The following is a 20401-nucleotide window of genomic DNA, read 5'->3' as shown; positions in this document are numbered from 1 at the left end:
TGAGAAAAAATGATAGTCAAAGAAAGTAACATCACACCCAAAGTCATCATCCAACTTAGATTGAGGCTACAATCAGATGTGCATAGAATAGGACAAAGTAAAACATGTGTGCTAGGACCATCTTCTTGCTTCTTTCTCCAACTTTGCAGCCTGATTTTACCCTCAGCAGCCTACCTAGATGTTGGCAACAGCACCTTCAGCTTTCTCCCTGCTCTAAAAATGCTGCTAACCTAGCATTGTGGTAATTGCAATTGATGTTTCTATCTAACCAATTAAAAGCCTCACATGTCATCTGCTTTTCTAGAGTTGCTACATCAGACCCTACGATGCTGCCATTGGTTCCTACTATTGGTTCCCACTTTTCATCAATCTCTGCACCTCATACACTATCCTTTCACTTACAATGGCATACAAGGGTGATTCTCACGTTTTTCATCAGTGAGAGGAACCGTAAGTAAACCTGCATGCCATGCATTTTGCCAACACTGCAGCATGATAAAGCCATGAAGTGAAACATAAGAACACTTTCACAGAAGTTTAACCCTAGGTTCTGTTACAGTCTACCACAGCTTTGGAATGCTACAAAAGTAATCTCTCCATGGGGTATGTATTATGATATACACTGCATGCATGCGGGCATGTGTGGCATAGAATGGAATATTAAGGACACATCAACACATGTACTCTATGATGTACTCTTGCACAGTTTTCTAATTATTCCATACTCAATCGCAACATTCTCACTGTATGTATCACCTGCAACTAAGGATTCTTAATCGATGTAGGCTAGCTAAAACAATCCCAAGACCACGCACAGGCTCACAAAACAAGACTACAATGCTCTTTTTAGGGACTGTATGCATATCATTAAAAGGCTTTTCAGTTGATGAACTCGGGCAGGTTTCAAGTCAAAAAGCAACATGATGAGTCCAGCCCTCTTGTGCCGTGTGAGCAGACAATGGCCAAAATAATTCCCCTTCAAATCCAAACCTTCTCTGTAAGTTTGACACCAAGGAAACAACAGTCATCCAAAATGACATGTAATAGGGTCTGCAGTCACAAATGTCTCCACGCTTTCGAATTGAGCTTAGGCAATATAAACGTTACAAGTGAGCTTTAGCTGCAGCGAAGGATGAGAAATTTAAAGTTCTACATCCCCTTATTAGTATCATAGTCAGCCCTGCTGCCACATGGATGCTTAGCTCAAAAGAATTACCTTTCTGTCGAGTTGTTTGACGTCTTTCAAACATTACAGATGTATCCTATGAAAAAATGATGAGTTTCACCAGCTGAAACCCCGGTTTCCTCTAGAAGCAAAACTTTGAGCTCTAAACTGTGATGATTATGTATACCAAGCTGTCTTGCCCTTTGTCGAGCTGCTAGCAGCTCTCATGTTGCAGTTTCCTTGATATAGCCTTGGGAGGACAAAGAAACTCCTTGAAGCATGTGGTAGTCATGCATTACTTCTGCATCTTACAAGCGTTGCAAGAGTTTCCTGAGCAGAGACGGTATCAGGATGGTCCTGCCCAAGCATTACAGTGCGAATGCTGATGCAGGTTCTACATATCTCCTCTCCAGCATCAAATTGTCCACCATTTAACATCAACTTGGCTCGGGTTTCAAGAAGTAAAGCCTTGAGAAGAGTTACATCTTGCCAGACATATTCATCAACTTGTTGGCCATTCTTCCTCCAACAAAGAGACCTGTCCCACCAATCTTGGATCTGAGAAACGAATGACTTCTCAAGATCCTCAAGCATATTGGTACACAGCCGCAACAGCTCCAGTGCAGCATGGCACCGAGAGAAGGATGTAAATGATATAATTGCAAGCTGAAGCACTCCTCTTCTGATAAAGGAAAGTAATTCCACCACCTTGAGCTCCACAACGACTGGATCATTTCCAAATCCAAGGACAAGAAAGCAGGCAGCCCAAAAATGTTCAGAATGTAGAGAAATGGCTCCTCTTTTTCGAACTCCTTGAACCATCGCCTTAGCTGCTTGGATCCCTCCTCTCTTTCGTGCATAAAGTTGCACAATTTCATGGAAGTAGATCCAACCCTGGCGACTGCAGTGTCTGGCTATACCATATTTGATCAACAAGGAACCAGCCTCAGCCTCCCATCTTTTGGTTTGAGTCGATGCACAGCAGCAAAAGACCGCCGCTCGGAGCCTTCTGAAGACTTTCAAGCCCCTGGATTGTTCAGGATATTTGGACGCTGCAAGGGCAAGAAGAGAGAGGGGGATAGGGAAAGGAGCAAACCAGCCTCCAACCCAGGCCATCCTGGTTGAGAGGTCTTTAGGACCATCAGTTTGATCCAAAAAGGAGAAGCATACTCCCAGCAGCTTCACCAGATACGGGTTATTTTTCAAAGTTGTCTCATCCCTGGCACCCCATGTCCACTCTCTAAGTAGTGCCTTGTCCATCTTCTCCAGCAGTTCCGAAGGTATTATAGGAAGCTCGGAGAGGAGAGTTCCCACAACACCTAGTCCGAGAGTTAGGCGGCCCAATTTCTCTTCAATTTCCTTCAATGCATCCAATTCTTGAGAAGTAAAATCCCTTTTACCTTTCATAAGTGAAAGCGCCTCCACCCCTGAGAGATAAGAGAGCTCAAGTGGCTCCAAGTTCATGACTTTAGGAAGACGTGTGGTCAAGATCACATGTGTGGCACCTCCTGCTCGAGGTATGAGTTCAGAGATTTCCCTTCCATCCCACCAATCTCTCTCACTTTCCAAATTGTCAATAATGAGAAGGTATGGAACATCCCTTTGGAGCTCCCTCTTTACCCTCTGAAAAGCTTCCATCTCCTGTTCATCAAAGGTCCTTGTTCTGCCACGTTCAGGACCAACTTGGCTCTCTGTACCCACATCCAACCCTAAAAACAATGAGAGATTAAGATAGTTCTGTCGAAGGTAGCGAGCTTCTCCACCCACCCATAAGACCATCCGGTAACGTTGCGAGAATCTGTGTGCATATTCAAGCACCATTTCTGTCTTCCCCATGCCTGAAGCACCACTAATACAGGCTATTCCTCCTTCAAAAGCAGAAGGCTCTAAATCTGCACTTTGAATCTCCCTAAGAGCTCGAGCTTGTCTGTGCCTGACAGCTCTCTGAAAGTGCCTGCTGTGCCTATGTCCATCTCTGAATTTGTGAAGAGTTCTACCCCTGCTAAAGTCTATATCTGCACTAATGCCATCCCAACCTGGAGGAGCAGGATCTCTTCTTCGGCGATGACTTGAAGAGAATGCTCCTGTATCCATCTTTTGATACAAGCAATCATCCTTGGTGGTAAAACTGTCTCGCCACCTGTCAGAATCGCTTTTCCTTCTTGCTGCAATACCTTCCACCCCTCCATCATCTATGCGCCTGTGCCACCTATCTGCATCACTCCTCCTCCTGGCCACAAGCCCATCTCTTCCCGATTGCCTCAAGCTCCTGGGAAATCTGTCCACACTCCTGATATAAAACCCAGAGTACTCTCTGAGCCTTTCAATCTCTGCATCCCTTTCTTCATCAGGTTCCTCACTGTCAGCAAAAAGCATGCCCTCCAATACTCTCAACTCCCGCTCTCTACCCACAAAGCTCACGTTTCTTGGGAATGGAAATTCCTCACCTTCGACCCTTTCCTTCCTCATCCTCTCCCTTTCTGCAACACTTCTGCGCCCAAGCCTGGTTCCCAGCAGACTAACTGCTTTCAAGATGCAGTTTCTCCAATTCCCATTGTATGCCTCTAGTTTCCATTCCTCTATCCGGGACAGGCCATCGAGGGCCTCCGCCCATTCCCTCTCTTCACCATCATACACCTTCCAAAGCTCCCCACCATCTTTCTCCCAGACCTCCCCTCTTCTCTCCACAATGTCTCTTGCTAAACAGTCTGATGGAGCAAGCTCAAAAAAGAGAGGAACAAGATTTTTCTTCTGTATGAAAGTACGGAGCTCTTCTACACTGTAGGCATTCCTGAAGGTCCTCTTAGTTATAATAACAACACCAAATGTGCAGGATTTAATGATGCGGAGAGCAATGTCGTGGCTGCGTGCATCAGAAAACCGAGCCCGATCAGCTGAAAAGCAGGCAATTCCCTGTAGTTCCAGTTCTGCACGGAGCCATTTGGAGAACCTCGAAAGTGAAGCACTGTACCCATGATTGCCAATGTAGACATCACAACTCCTCGGACGAGAAGAAGACGAGGGTGAAGCTGAAGTTGCAGGGACTGGGAGAGGTCGAGAAGGCGGAGCAGAGGACCCTGCGGAGGAAACAAGAGAGGCTGACGGTTGATGTGATGTGCCTCCATTTTGCTTCGGCGAAGGGGACGACGAACCTTTTACGGAATCGACAGACGTTGTCTGTAGTAAGACGGCATCGCGTGATGGATCACACACTTGCTGTACATTTGAATCGATTGGGCATTGGGATGCTGCAGCTTCTTCTTCAATCTCCCGCGGAGGGCTGCTAACTGCAACAGGGGTGGAGCCAGTGCTGGAGAAGAGAGGGGGGGAAATGAAGGGGGAGGCGGATGCGGAGACGAATGCTGACGAGGTGGGGGAGGTATGGCGAGGGGAAGGTACAGCAGAGGCCTCTAAGGAAGACAGGTGCGGGGGAGAGGATGACACCGAGGATGTGCCGGTAGCGGCAGCAGGTGATGATGCGGGGAAGGGTCTTAATGACAACGACGACGTACTGTATAGCGGTAGCGGTGCGGCGGCCCTGGGGGACGAGGTGGACGAGAGCTGTTCAGCAAACCTGACGGTTCTGGAGGATGGGGAGGGATTGACCAGGGGAGAAGGGGAGAACGCAGAGGAGGACGGGGATGTGGTGGAGGGGTTCAGGAGGCCAGCAGCTGATTTGGCTGTGGAGAAGAGGAAGGAGGACGAGGGGGGGGATGTCGAGGAAGAGGAGGAAGAAGAGGAAGGTGAAGGTGAAGGTGAAGGTGCAGGTGCAGGTGCAGGTGCAGGTACTATTGCTGCCTGAAGCTCAGCGTCCATATATACTGGGACTGTCTTCTCTGTGTCCCTCCCCCTCCCCTGCTGCAGCAGCTCCTTCTTTCATCAAAGGCCCCTGCCAGACGAGTTCTCATGACGGGTCCTCGCACAACAGCGGCACTTTGTTTCGCTTCCCTCGTCGTCCCCTGCCCCCCTCCTCTGCTCATCAAATCAAGCTATGATGATGGACACAAGAACACTAGGGGCTCTCACTCCCTAGTGCATTCTGTGCTTTTGTATTCTCTGTGCTTCAGAGTTCAGAAGAGGGAAAGGGGTGGGGTCCCGACTCCCAGCTGCATGTGTGTCTGGCGAGGAGAGAGGCGCAATGGGAAACAAGGCATGTGGAGAGGCCAGACAGAAGGAAGAAATAGTTTTTAAGCAGAAAAAAGGAACTTGTAGATACGAAAACTGTTTCCTGTTGTGTGAGGGTATTATTGTTTTATGTGGGCACAGAAACAGCATCAAGCTCGTGGTTTTGTCAGTAGCGCCCAAAAGAGAGCAGGACAGCTTTCCAGTGCAGACTCCACAGGGTGGCCACTGGCCTTGGCCCTTGGGCGCCCACCAACCAACATTCCCGGTTCTTGTCATCCTAGAGCCGGGTAAAGTTTTGCAAAAGCCTTCTCAAATTTGGCAGGAAAAGGCCTTCTCAAGTATATATAGGCTTTTCCTTCTGAAGTATATATAGTTGTAGTTTTACTTTTCTAACAATATTAGAAAACATAAATGTGCCATACTTAGGCTGGTTACACACTACCTAAGCCTCATGGGATCATATGTGAAAAAGTTTTCAATCCCATAGCAAGTATGAGGGTTAAAGAATGTGTGCCACACTTAGGCTAGTTACACACTAACCCGGATGAGCAAGGCCGTGTGCAAAATGAAGGGGGTGTTGCACCTGTATGTCAATACTTTATTGGGCCTATATTTTTCACATGACAAACAAATTTTCCTTGCCCAAGGCTCTCACCAACACCCTAGTCGCAAGGTGACAAACATATTCATTCAAAGAAGGAATCTACATTTGACAAGGTTTGAAGGCTCACCCCCACATCCGAGTCAAGCGGTGACCAACATATCTACATTGGAAAAGGTTTGAACCTCCAAACATAGTCACAAGCCTTAACCAATGGCCAACCACATTTTCTTGATGAACTTATTCTTAGGCCATGCATAAAAGTCACAATGGATTCTATTCACATTGCATAGCCTTAATCACGTTATATGCTATACTTTTAGAAAGTATAGCAAGTATTGCACCTGGGATAGATCACTGAATCACAAATGCAACTATTTTCATCCCTCTTTATTTGTGGAGAGCCAGTTTGAAAGATGAGGTGGCCGGCGCCCAAGTGATCGCCCCTCTAGGACAAGCTCCTCAAGCCACCCATCACATCAAACTTCTTCCATTTATCTTGGGATGGATCAAGGAGGAGAAGGATTCACACCCCTCCATGCAAGGAAGGCCCAAATGTCCTTGAAGGAGGTACTCCAAAGGAGAGTTGTACTTGTTGGAATCCCATGTCTTGGACATGACCATGATGACGAAGTGGCAGCAATAGCAAGCGCGCAAACTGAAAAGACAATATCAAGCCCTTTATTGTGAGCCTCATGCATGTTTTTCGTTAGACCCTACTCGACATCGAGTTTCAAATTGGAAGGATTGCCCAACTTTTTGTTTGGAAGGTCTTAGAGAAGCTCCCTTTTTCTTTTAAAGGAGATTGGGAACACATATAGTTACTTTCTAAAATTGTTGCTAATATATTCGAAACCCTTCCCTAAAACTCTTTGCAAGGTCTTACAGAAGCTCCCCTTTTCTTTTAAAGGAGATTGGAAATGGATATATAGTTGCTTTTCTGAAATTGTTGCTAACATATTCAAAACCCTTCCCTAAAGGCTACCAGCTCCCTTTTGTTGGTGATAGAACCTTCAAATTTTAGGTGTAGTGGCCATGGTGTGGATGGACGGCCCAGCCCGGCCCGTCGATGAAAGCGCGAAAATAGGAGTGTTTGGAAATGAGCAAATCCAAGCAGCTCGAGCTTGTGCCTATATCCAGCTAGGGAGATGTAGCTTGTAATCCAAGTAGGAAATCTACCTAAGATGGCCTATAGGCCCTTATGTTGGGATTAGGATTTGTAATAATAATGAAAAAGGGCATATGTTATTGTGGTCTAATGAAGAGTACAAAACAAACCTAGTAAAGACCGCAAGGTAGGCAGGGCCAGGATCGAGAACTTTGACTTGAGGAACCTAGTAAAAACCGCAAGGTAATTAGGCCCAGCAAATGGCAGCAAGAACCTTGACACTTCTGCGATCCTCATGAACTTACAGGGCCTGATCCGGCATGGTTAAACGCTGTGTGGCAAAAGGAGCTCTCATTCCCGAGGCAGTGTCGCAAGGGCAAAACCAAAGGTTTAAAACAATACTTACCAATGAATGGATGGAGGGAAGGCCAACCCTCCGAGCCTGCCACCTGGCCCGATGGTAAATATGGTGCGCGTAATGACCGTGATGATTGGCGACTCCAAAAAGGCCAAAAAGGTGGGGTAAGGGGAGCTGGACTTGCTTCCCACTTAGTCCTTTTCAGTGTAAAATTTGGGCTTAATAACCTTACGTAGCCAGCGGCCTACGCACATTGAAAATGAAGCGAGGGTCGGATCGGGGCGAGAGAGAGAGAGAGAGAGAGAGAGAGAGAGAGAGAGAGATCATGAAAGGCAGAGCCTCTGGTTATAAAAATAATGCTGTGGTGGTGATGAGGGAAGCCGGCTGCTGCTGCGAGTGGAGGTAGGGGTGGTGGGGGGAGAGAGAGAGAGAGAGAAAGGGGCTTGAGTGTGCGTGATGTGTAACTGTCCGATGAGTGAGTGAGTGAGTGAGTGCGTGCGAGGTATAATAATACCGTGGCGGAAATTCAACATTTAAATGGGAGGATCTATCGTGCATGAAACTCTGCCTCGAGGAGAAGTTTAGAATACGCGCGCTCTATAAAGAGAGGAGAGCGACTGCGAGAGATGAGAGAGAGAGTCTAGAGGGGACAAAGACAGAAGAATCTATCCGTGTCATGAATGAATTTCTTCTAGTAACTGTTCTGCCCCACGCGCGCGCTCGCGCCCAACCGCCTTCGCGAGTTTCCCCCCCCCCCCCCAAAGCAACAACAACACACAAAATTCTGCCCTCGCTGACAAAAAGCAGCCAAAAGCTCTTTTACCAACACCTCTCTCTCCTTCTAGACTTCTACTACTACTAAGTAGTGTTATCGGAGTTTACCATCTTTTTCAATACGCATTCATATGTTCGTTGAGCATTTCTCTCATAGCGCTCAATCTTCATGCTCACTCTAGAGCCTCATCTCTTATCAACATATTGGAATCGGTCTAGACTCTACCATCATTGGATGTGCCCTAGATGACTCCTATAGGGGTGGTGCCGTAGATAAGCCTCATTCCATTTTTCCATGCAGTGATGTCATCTTTCATCAACCTTTGCATGCATCGTTGTTGCCTCTAGAATTAGGCTTTGGCATAGTCAATTCGAGGCTAAAACATCCAACTGAATTACTACAATTCAAGGCTCGCTTTCTTACACTTTGTTGTTATTTAATGGAGGCCTATTAGGAAGCTACAAAGAGTGTGTTCAGGCACTTAGTCCACAGCGACCATTTTAAGCTAAGTTCCATTCAAATGCCTATCGTTGGTAGCCTTTCTAAAGCTTTCTATGTGATGTGACATAAAAATGGTCCAGTAGGTAAAAACATTTAACTGGACATGCTAAAACATTTAAAGAGTCGTTGTATTGTTCTCTTCTACATTCTAGAATCACAAACATGAAACAAGTGATAACTACATAGGATAGATGAGTCAAAACCCTTCAAAAGTCCTTGAACTTTATAATCCAAACTATGTTGAAATGTTTACAAAGGTGTGGTTTCCATCCATCTTACTTATGTGAGCAAATCAAAGTGTTTTTAATTTAGCAATTAAATCGTTTATTATATGAGAGCATTTTTTTCCAATGACAAGAATCAATAAATTAACATAAAGGCAAAGGTACATGGCAAGCTTAGTAGGTTTGTAACCAATCTTCTTAACATAAATATGACTCGTACTCAATGGTTTGTACACATGTTGCGCCACAATTTCTTTTTTTGAAGGTTAAAACTATAAGAGATGGGGAATATGGGCATAAATAATGGAGGAAAATACCTGCTACACTGGCGGCTATATAAGATGTAAGGGACTTGACATTTTTTACTCGTCAGATTATAATAATAAGTCTCCTTCATCTTCTGTCCCTCTCTCCAACTTTCATGGTTTCCTTCCTTCCTTTTCTTTCTCTCTCTTCTTCTAGTCTTTCTCTCTCTTCATCACTCTCTTTCTCTCTGTTCTGTTCTCTTCTTCTCCCTCCCTAGTCCTCTCCTTGACAATTGGTATCAGAGCCATAGGTTCTTGATCTAGTTAGCCAACATTCCATTCAGTAATCCTTTTTCAATCGCACAGATTTAAGAGCCACATGTACACAAGTTTGGAGCATTAATGGAGTCTTGGACCAAGTTTGGAGGCTAGAAGATAGATTTAGCAAGTCGTGGGTTATTTTTGGCCAATTTTGAAGGTATTTTCCTAAAAGACAGTGGTAAATGGAGTAGAAGAGGATAAGTCTTGGTTATTTTTCAGGAAGAGTCTTTTCTCTCTTCATTCTCAAGCTCCTGTCAAGCTTCCATGGAGGAAAACCACCCTAGATCTTTTCTCTCCCACCTCCACTGATCAGATGGCTTCTACCAGAGCTTCCCAGGGACATTGAGCTTCATTCTAATAGTCATCTGGTCATTTTCACTTGGGACTCGCAATAACCAGGAAAGGAGCACCTGCCATAGATCGCATCCGAGCAAACTAACTTCTAAGCATGCAACCTTGCTCACTTCCTTGCTCGCTTCTCGTATTTACATTGTCCTATAGCAACATACAATGGTTTACTTCTAACCATTTTACCATTCATTTCATTCACAACTCATGAAGCTTCGTCGGGAGAGGGAAAAGCCACAAAGCCCAAACCCTTGCTCTGACCTTGAGGATCTCTCATCACCTTGCAAGAGGTGATGGTACCAAAACCAGAGAATATTTCCTTCAACATGCAGCCCTTGCTCAAACAACTATAACTTCATTGTTGCCAGTACAAGCCCGGAAGGAAAGCTGTGTAACCCGCACAGTCTTTATCTCTATGTGTTTTCTATCTTATCTTCACAAGCCAGTTAAGGTGCATATATGCTAGTTCGAAGTGTTTGAGGTCCCGGAGGCTGGCGAAACCTGCTGGATGTTGCAATTTCCTACCTCGACCGAGTAACTAATGGCTTGTTTCTTCTCGCCGTGTGGTGACTTAGCGTGTCCAAGAAAAAGCCATCTTCAATGCTTCTTCCAGTCTCATTTGACGCAGGAAATTGAGGAGCACTTTATAGAGGGAGAAGGGAGTCCATGCCTTGCCAGCATGCCACCCCTCTAGTGGGAAGGACTTGGATCTAGCTAATGCTGATTATTGGTAACCTCCCTCAATTGCTGAGATCAAGTTATGCCCAATAACTCCTGCATCAACCTTAACAACCAATTGAGGAGCAAGAGTGACATCGTCTACTGTCTCAGCTTTGGCCAGGGGACCAATGCGAGCACACAGATTGAAACTTGCAGCAGACAGAAGTTAACGAGACCACTTATTGATTTTCATGCTCCCAGAGGCATGCATCGAAATTTTCTTGAAGCGTCGTATCTCCATGCACTTCAATCTTGCATTTGCATGTGCATCAAAGATGACCGTGGTGGTATCCTCCAGGATGCAGGTTTTGGATTGTCCATCAATGGACTCCATTGAAAAAAATCCTTCCCTTTAATGATTAGACTGGGCAATCTGAGATGGACCAGCTAGTACAGAGCTTGCCATTCCTTGTAACTTCTGGGAAACTGATGCAGAACAGGTAAGGCACAAGGAGGAAGAACAGGCGCAATTGAACTCAGAAAAGAAGATAGTGGAAGAGACACCAATCTTTAGAGAGAGGGACATTGCATTGGTAGCATCTTCTTGAGCGTATATGCAAGTTGGAGAAGAACATAACTGTGTTGAAAGAGAATCTAGGCATGAATGTGATGCAGGCAACTCAACTAGTAGAGTGCAAAACGTCAGTACGGGAAACTGCTTGTTTGTCAAGGAAATCCCAACAACAATTTGACAAGAACAAAGCACTATGCAATGATAGTGACTACTGTTCTAGCTTGGCTAAGGAGGTGGTTGAACAATTGAGACTTTTGCAGGCGAGTGAAGAAAAATTGAAGGCATTAGATATTACTTCAAATCCATTTGCAATTTAATATTCTCACTTGTGCTTATTCAATGGAGAACTTCCAACCATGCTCAGGTGGATTTTTGTTCTTTGGAGTACTCAAATGCTAGGATATTACTTAGAAAGACCATGGCACTGTAGTTGGACAATAAGATGGAAACTTGATAGTTGGATACATGTGCAATGGAATTTTTCATCTTTGCAACTATGTACATAGGGTGAAATCACCCTTACATAGAACAATTTTCAAGGCCTAAAAGTTCATGCTTGTGAAGTGTGCTTTTGCAGCACGAAGGTTGTGATCTTCGTGTAGGTTCCTCTCTGTAGCAAGGAGGGCAGAATTTATGAGAAGTTTACAACCAATGCAATCCTGAGAAGGAGGATACAACTGTCAGAGAGGTTGAAATTTGCGATGAAAGGAATGTTGTTAATCTTGATGCTTCTAGCATTGTTGAGACTTATGGCCACACTTGAGATTGAGCAAGGCCTAGATTTGTAGGTTGTCCTTGAGTTCATGAAGGATGTTGCACAAAAAGGTTGGAATCTACAGACTTGGTTGGCTCTGAGCTGCATAGAAAATCTTATCCTCAAACTAAGTAGCAATCTTCCAAATATCATTCATACCTTCTTCACCAAAATAGGGCCGCAGTGAGCTATGCTCAGATGCTAAAACTGTGTCAGCTCCCCTCTCTGCAAATTTTAGTTTCTTTGGCAACTTTCCAGGATATTTCTCTTCAAGTACACTTCCTATAGACTTTGACATGAGCTGGAATGAAGAGGCTACATTGATGCTAAGGATTTGCATCAAATAGGGATGCACTTGAATTTACTCCATTCACTTGAAGTGGTAGAGTCATAGCTTCTTTCTTCACAACATTGGTATTTGGATTTTGTTAGTTTGAAGTATCTTGGCTAGGAAACATACTGTACAAGTTATTGCAACTGAGATCAATAGCTCTAGCTTTAGTGAACAAGGTTGGCTTCAAACACAAGCTAATATTGATAAACTTGGAGCTTTAATTGATTGGTATATTACTCTTATGAAAGGAGCAAGACTTGAATCAAGTATGGATTCTCATCACCCTAAGTATTATCAACATCATGATAAGTATTCTCATGGCCATTATGCACCCAATGCTTATGCTTATGGTCCCAACATGTATATGCTAATGATACACACTATGATCTACATGCATCTTATGAATATGGACAGCAACAACATGCAAATGAACATGAGCAGTATGCAAGTACATTTGAGCAGCATGTTAATGCTTATAGATATGATGTACCATGTCATGATGCAGAGTATCATTCCATTGAACCTTGGCAGCAGAACGGTTATTATGGGCAACATGCTTATGCTTATGAACATCCACCTTTTTAGCAACATAGTCATGATTATACATGTGAACCTTCCTTAATTCAGCAGCCCAATTCTTATGGACATGACAATAATGGTCATACTTATCAGTACTCTTCTAGCTTTGATGAGCAACAAGTTCATAACTACCATGGTATCCTATATCCCAATCAGTTCATACGTCATGATCACCCAAATGTAATGATGAGTTCTTTTCGAGGTGTTGATGATGAAGAAGAGAGCAATGAGCAAGCTGAACAACAATAAGGGGATAATGAGTAACATGATCAACAAGAAGATGTACACAATACAAAAATTCATGCTGCGATGATGAAGGAAATCCATCAAATGAGAGCTACCATGGACACACTTAATGCCAATTTCTCTAAGTGGTTGGAGATTCAAATGAAGGGAAAAGAGTAAGAAGATCAAGAAGATGTACAATAAGGGAACAATGCAAAGCAAGATGTATAAGCTCATGACATATTAGCCGAAGAATCACATGAGGCACTCACAGATGTAGATGGTTATGCTGAAGGTTTTAGACTCTTGGAGACACCTCATGATGATCTTCTTGAGTATTAGTTTAAACTTAATCTTGGTGTACAACAGCCATTGAACGCATTTGATAATGTGTACCTTGATCATGGTTACGATGGATAGTATATGTCTGATGATGATGTAATACATGATTTGGGCATACATGAAGATGAGAGATGGCATTATGCTTCCCTATGATCCAAGAGATTATGGACCTAATTTTGGGGATACTTCCTTGTATCCATTTGATTTGGGTGGATTGATATGTGGTGGATAGCCATTCTCTTCTCTTGGACAATCATTATGACGGAATACCTTTTGATCCAGGAGGTTAATGGATTGCTTGGAATCTCATTTAGACCAACATCCATCTTGCGGGCAATTTGTTTTTTTTAGTAGGCTCTTTTGGCTGAAGATTGGTTATCTATGGCTATATTTTAGTGCAGGGAAGATTGCAGACAACTCTCTGTTTTTAACCAAATTTGACTTTGAATTATGGACAACATTTAATGCCATACATGACCTGAAAGTACTCGAAGTAAGCTTTGTTTCTATGTGACAAACACCCCGATCGGAGTTACCTATCAAAAGTTATTTGCAAGTTTACTACAGTAGGGTCCTGTAGTAAACACCATGTTGTCCACTATCTACATTACTCAATTCCTCATTGAAGATGGGTCAACTTTGGATTTTTATTATTCCCCAATCATGCCCATACATCATATTGTATCCATGACCCAACATACATACATAACCCCCACATGATTTATTGAATAACCCCTTGTAATCATGCAACAGAGTAATACTTTGGACTGCCATGCCCTACCCTATTTTGTAATAAGTGCCCATTTTGTTTTTGAGGGCAAAAACCTTTGGGTGGGGATGGAATGTAAGAGATGCAGAATACATGGGGAATACAGGAATAAATAATGGAGGAAAATACCTGCTACACTGGCGAGTATATAAGATGTAAGGGACTTGAAATTTTTTATTCATCAGATTATAATAATAAGTCTCCTTCATCTTCTCTCCCTCTCTCCTGCTTTCATGGTTTCCTTCCTTCCTTTTTTGTCTTACTCTCTCTTCTTCTAGTTTTTCTCTCTCCTTGTCACTCTCTTTTGCTTCTCTTTCTCTCTCTCTTCTGCAGTTTTCTCTCTCCCCAGTCCTCTCTTTGACAAAAACTAACAATATTTTCATCTATCTATTAAAAGTAGACTAGATATGTTGGGTACAAGACACAAAAAAAGCCATTTACTTGCTCTTTTCAATTACGATATGCCACACGAGAGCAATTTCCTTTATTTTTCTAGCTGTGAAAATGTAGCATCTCAAAATCTTTCTAAAAGGAAAGTCATAAAAAAAGTATCAAAAGTGAAAGCCCTCTAAAAAGAAAGTCTACTTTTTGCCTACTAAGGGAGGGCCTTAGTTTTTGCTCAATTGTTATCACCCATGACAAGATATTTGTGCAAATTTTGAACACTCTTTGTTGAAAACTTTTGCTCTCTCAAATAGGTTGTCCTTCACAAGGAACTCTCTAGTTGTGACTCACCACAAGCCCTTGTAGCTTTGTACAAGGATGTTGATTCTTCCGATCTTAATGCATCCTGAGAAAGAGAATTGGCTTGCCTTATTTAGCACATGGGTAGGTAGTAGAATGATGATGTAGGTCAATTCTCCTTCATTGAACTGAATGATCACATGATTGAAATCGCCTTAGAAAGCAAGTCTATCCTTGTAGAGTAGGCTATGCTCTTATATTATTGCTTGAGCCATTCTTCACATTAGAATAGTGAGACTTATGACTTTTAACAACACCAACTCTCCTTCCTAGAACTCCATAAGATGCCTCTTCTCATCAATATACATTTTCATTTTCTCTTGATCTTTGTTAAGATTCACTCTACACAGTTGAAGAAGGGTCTACATTTTCTCTAACTCCTATTTTCCATGAGATTAATCTTCTCATTGAAGAGGACTGTAGGAAGGCGCACTTTATAGCTATACAAGGCTTCAAAGGGAGAAACTCCGATATTGGCATGGGTAGAATTATTGTAGGCAAACTCAGCCAAGTGTAGCTAAGAGTCCCACACATGTTGCACATCATGATGATAGAAGTGTCTAAGATATATCACCAACCACTTGTTGACCCTTGTTGTTAGGCTATAGAGGTGACAACTTAGTACCCATGGAATTAAATACCACCTATTAGAAGTTATTCATGAATTTAGTGTAGAAATTACATGGCATAACAAATAGAATTTGAACAAGGAGTAGAGAACACATAGTAAATATGAGAAGAATAGAGATTGCTTTAATTTCATGTGCACTTCCATTGCAAAGCTGAGATGGTGATCCAAATAGATGATAGACGAAGAGCTTAAGGGTAGCTGGAAGAACTTTGACGGGGTGAAAGATAGATTGACGATGGCTTTAGAGGGGTCTTCCTTTTATAGATCAGGAAGGTAGTCTGATCGGCCATCCAACCATATTATGAATCCTCACTAGTTGGCTAGATAATATTTTAAGGAATATTCCCTTTATTGTCGGGCTGAGGGCACTGCCCCCAGACCCTCATCAAGGGGCGCTACCTTGAGACCTGCTAGCCAGGGGCCGCTTTCATAGACCCTGGACTCCAAAATAGGGGGCACCTGATAACTCCCACATCCCGCAACTTGATGCATTGTGCCTTGAGTTGCTACTAGCATAACTACTCTTTCTAACCCAAAGGCTAGATCCATAAATAACACCTTTTTGTCATCCAGTCACATAGACCTCATCTAACATACAAGTCAGGACCCACTCAATATCAGTACTCACACATGGCTTCACCTCATCATGGGACTCTTATAACTTAGAGCACCATAGATCATTGGTGGCACCTTATGAGGGTGGGGCATTGAGCATATCTAGCATTTAGAGTCCTTGTTATGGATTAAAGATGTGCTCCATGAACTGACTTGCAGTAAACTGTGTATTCGTGGGAATGAAATGGCCTACCTTGGTGAGTCTATCCATGATCATATAGATATTGTTCTAGCCCTTGTTAGTCGTAGGCAAGCTAGTAATAAAATCTATGGTTATGTGTGTCGAGTTTCCTTCAAGAATGTATAAGGGCTGCAATGAACCACCTAGCTTATGAGTGATGTCCTTATTTTGTTGGAATGGAATGCACCTACAAACATAATAGTTCACATCCTTCCACAATTCTTTTTAGTGAAAACTCTTAGAGATCTTATCATAGGTTTTGAAAATACCTAAGTGTCTAGCAATGAACAAAGAATGCATCTCTCCTTCAAGAATGTATAAGGGCTGCAATAAACCACCTAGTTTATGAGTGTTGTCCTTATTTTGTTGGAATGGAATGCACGTGCAAACATAATAGTTCACATCCTTCCACAATTCTTTTTACTGAAAACTCTTATAGATCTTATCATAGGTTTTGAAAATACCTAAGTGTCTAGCAATGAACAAAGAATGCATCTCCTCCATAAATTTAAGCTTGAGCAATGGACAAAGAATGCATCTTCTTCATAATTTTAAGCTTGAATTGAGAGGAATAGGGGATGACAATCCTACCATAAACCAAATGAGGCCATTCTTAAGCAAAAAAAAAAAACCTTTATAAGCCCTTGTTATAATTTATGAAATACATGACTAAGCTCTTTATCCAAAAGATAGGCTTCTTCTAGCTATAGAATCTAATCACTGTGAAGCTTAGTAATGGCTAAAACTTTGTATGGACCACATCCTAGAAAGAGAATCATCCACTATATTATCTTTTCCCTGTGTATGTGTGACATCAAAATCATAATTTTGCAATGTAGCCATCCACCTATGCCACTTAGGACTGAGATTTGATTGAGTGAGGAAATATTTATTGACATGGTGATCACTCTTGAACATGAATTAGTTACCGTACAAGTAATGGTACCCCTTCTTGATTGCATGGAGTATAGCAAGAATCTCCTCATTATATACATCCATAGCCATCGCTTTCACTGTAAACTTGTGACTCTCGAAAGTAATGACACAGTGCTATTGTAACAATATAGCATCTATGCCTCTGCCACTAGCATCACACTATATAGTAGACTCCTTAGAAAAGTTTAGATGTACTAGAATAGAAGCAAAAGTGGGTACTTTTTCCAACTTATTGAAGCTTCTATCTGAAATGGCATCCCAAAAGAAAGCTTTCTTCTTCAATTTGCCAGTCAAACAAACTGTTATGGTTGTATAATGCCTAATGAACTTGCATTATGGAGCTCTTTGGAGAATACCAAGAAAATGGAGCAAATATTACTAGAAAATCTATATTGTCACACCAACAAGCTTGTTTTTAATGCTTTCAAGAAACCACAAGAAGAAAAAGAATACCAAGAATACGAATTCTCTATGCAGCATCATAAAATGAATCTCCCACGGATTTATCACAATAAATCTTCAACATATCTTTATTATTATGCATCCACGACCAAGAAAGTACAAAAATCTAGTCCATCTTGAATGGATTTGATTACATAAACTTCATTATTCATCATCCATAGTCTTCATCATTTCAATCTCTCATAGATACAACATAGAAAATGGCTATCCTACGTATGCTCTCAATCACTCATACATCATAAACCACATCCAATCCTCTCTTGATCGTGAATACACCTCTCAAGAGGTATGCCTGATACAAAGAGGCACTAGAGACACTATAGTGACCCTTCAGAGCTCAACACTATCACTATCACTTCAGTATTCACTTCAAGTCTTCAAGAGTTACTTTTTTCACTTGAGCTAGCTAATTCAAGCTTGTATTTTTTCATTTCCAAGATTGGAAAACTTCCCCAAGCTAAACATTTATCCACTAGAACACTTATAAAAGCATACATAGGCTTACAAAAGGTATATATAAGCTCATCAAAACACTATAGAAGGTAAAAGAAAAGCATAAAAGTATATAGCTTATACCAAAACCAATCCAATCCATCAAAAACTATTTAAGATATAGTCAACCACACTCAAACACAACAATTCACAATCTCAACCTCTTAAACAGAAACAAAACAGACTCAAAATAGAGACAAATGAAACCTAACAACACCAAATAGTGAGCATATCACAAATCATTTAAAACTACCATGAGCTAATCAAACATATTCAACCCATCCCAACACACTCCAAAATAGTACAAATCTCTAGCTGCTAAATATCAATATCCACATTTGGATTGACACACAACTTATGTATTATCTTTCCATTAGCATGGGAATATTTGTGAATAAAAGCCATATACTAAGCAAAGTGAGTAGTCAATCTCACTGAAGGATCTATTGATTGATAATGCATATTTACAAATTGAAGATAGTTATGATAGGCATTGCATGGAACTGTCCAATCTCCTAGAATAATAGGCTAATTAATTTGAGGACCTTTCAACGAATCATTCTAGCTCCAACCTTTCTATCTTAGAGACATTAACATTGTATCAAGTGTCAGAGAATCCTCAAGACCATTCAGTCAACATTTGCAAGAAGTTATGGCCAAGTACCAACCCACCCATCCTTAGGAGAGGAAAAATTCATTGTAGACAACTTCATATAGAATGCCAATTTTTGCTATTGATAATAAACAAAGAACAAGTATTTTGGCACAACATAGTCAACATATACTAAAAATATGTCCACATCTTAGGCTGAAGTCTGTCCACCTTCACTTGAAATAATGGGCATAACACTGTACTATGCTAAAGGATAGCCAAGTCCATTGGAGAATGAGAAGGTATTGTAGGTGCAATAGGACTTGGGGGAATAGATTGCTAATGAGCTAATTGTTCTTGCAAATCCTTAATTTTGTTAGTTTGAATGTCAACCATGGAGTTGGATATTTGTAACTTGGTTGTTTGAGCATTGATCAAGGCTTGAAGTTCTTGTACTTTTTAAGAAAGGCTATCCTGCACCTTAGTGACAATTGTCAACTAATTTGAACTATATAAGTTGTGTCTTCAAAGAGGATATCTCACCCTTTTGAGTTTCCAATAGCTTAGTAGATTGCTCCACCTATTTAAAAATACTAGCCAAAGTCTCTTTGGTAGAGCTTAATTTAGTTGTGGCTTTATATGACTCATCCTTGGTCCTTTGCACTTTCTCATAAGAGGAAGAATACAATTGTTGAATATAGGATGTGACTATTAATTTAATAGAGCTCTGAAGATCTTTGCATAAAAAGGGAATGGCATCACCTGCCACAAGTTTGGGCAAGTAAGGAATGTAGGAAGGGAACTCCTTGATGTGGCATGAATAGTAACTAGAGGGAATGATTCTTGTATGTTTTTTGCAACTTGCTTCAAACACTTGCATTGGATCACCAAAGGGGGCAATGAGTAATTGGCTTCCATAGGAATGGTATCCTCAACAAGAGGAGAAGGATTTATAGGGGGGATCTTTAGGAGGTGGAAATAGATTCTTAGGAGGGATAGAATAGGTAATGAAAACATGCAAATAAGAGCCATAAGTCACATTGGTTACAAGACCTTGGGTTACTTTCATGAATGTTGATCCATCTTTGCAAGGAGGTAAGAACTCCAATCAATAGTCATACCTTTAGGCACTATTATAGAAGCACTAAATAACTCCTTAGACTAATAATTTGTAGGAGTCTTGCATGGCATGAATTTGTCCTGAGGAAATTGGTAGACTTCCTTCCAAAAGGGATCCGAAATCATGAAAACACACACACCCAAAGTCGATAATCCATTTAGAGTCCAATGTGTCCTAGGTTTGTTTTTGGAGTAGCTTCATAATTTTCTTATTGGCTAAGAGCCGATGAGTTGTTGGAAAGTAGGCCCCATGGTAGGGAAGAGAACCCTCTAGGGTCATTGTGACATTAGTATCCCCAACATAACCTACATGCTTGCTATATGAGGAGAGAAAATCATCACATAAAACAAGATCTGGAGGAACAAGCAACAATATATGACCTACCACGAAAGTGGATAAACTAGCCTTCTCGATAAGATCCAATTGAAGCAATAGAGAGTAATCCTTGGAAACCAAGGGAACATACTACACAAGTTGTAGTTGAGAAGGTTGGGGTGCCATTCATATGATCATAAACACACACATCACACACAAAAGATGCTTATGTGAAAGAGCCAATAAGACATAGATAATATTGTCACTAAGGAATTACTCGTACATAATATCACAAATCACCCCCA

General features: G+C 41.8%; 1 protein-coding gene across 1 annotated transcript; it reads right to left on the bottom strand.

Annotated features, from left to right (window-relative positions):
* Positions 1 to 750: 750 nt before the first annotated feature.
* On the bottom strand, positions 751 to 5389 carry LOC148018020 (uncharacterized). The gene has a single exon (XM_087661795.1). It carries the CDS (start codon positions 4979 to 4981, stop codon positions 1454 to 1456), a length of 3528 nt encoding a protein of 1175 aa, XP_087517921.1. The 5' UTR covers positions 4982 to 5389; the 3' UTR covers positions 751 to 1453.
* Positions 5390 to 20401: the final 15012 nt, after the last annotated feature.

Source organism: Lygodium microphyllum, chromosome 21 (assembly GCF_053477565.2).
Source record: "Lygodium microphyllum isolate KBCC chromosome 21, Lygodium_microphyllum_v1.1.10, whole genome shotgun sequence".
Taxonomy (NCBI): Eukaryota; Viridiplantae; Streptophyta; class Polypodiopsida; order Schizaeales; family Lygodiaceae; genus Lygodium; species Lygodium microphyllum.
Note: the sequence above shows the minus strand (reverse complement) of the source record. Positions and strands in the feature narration are given on the sequence as shown.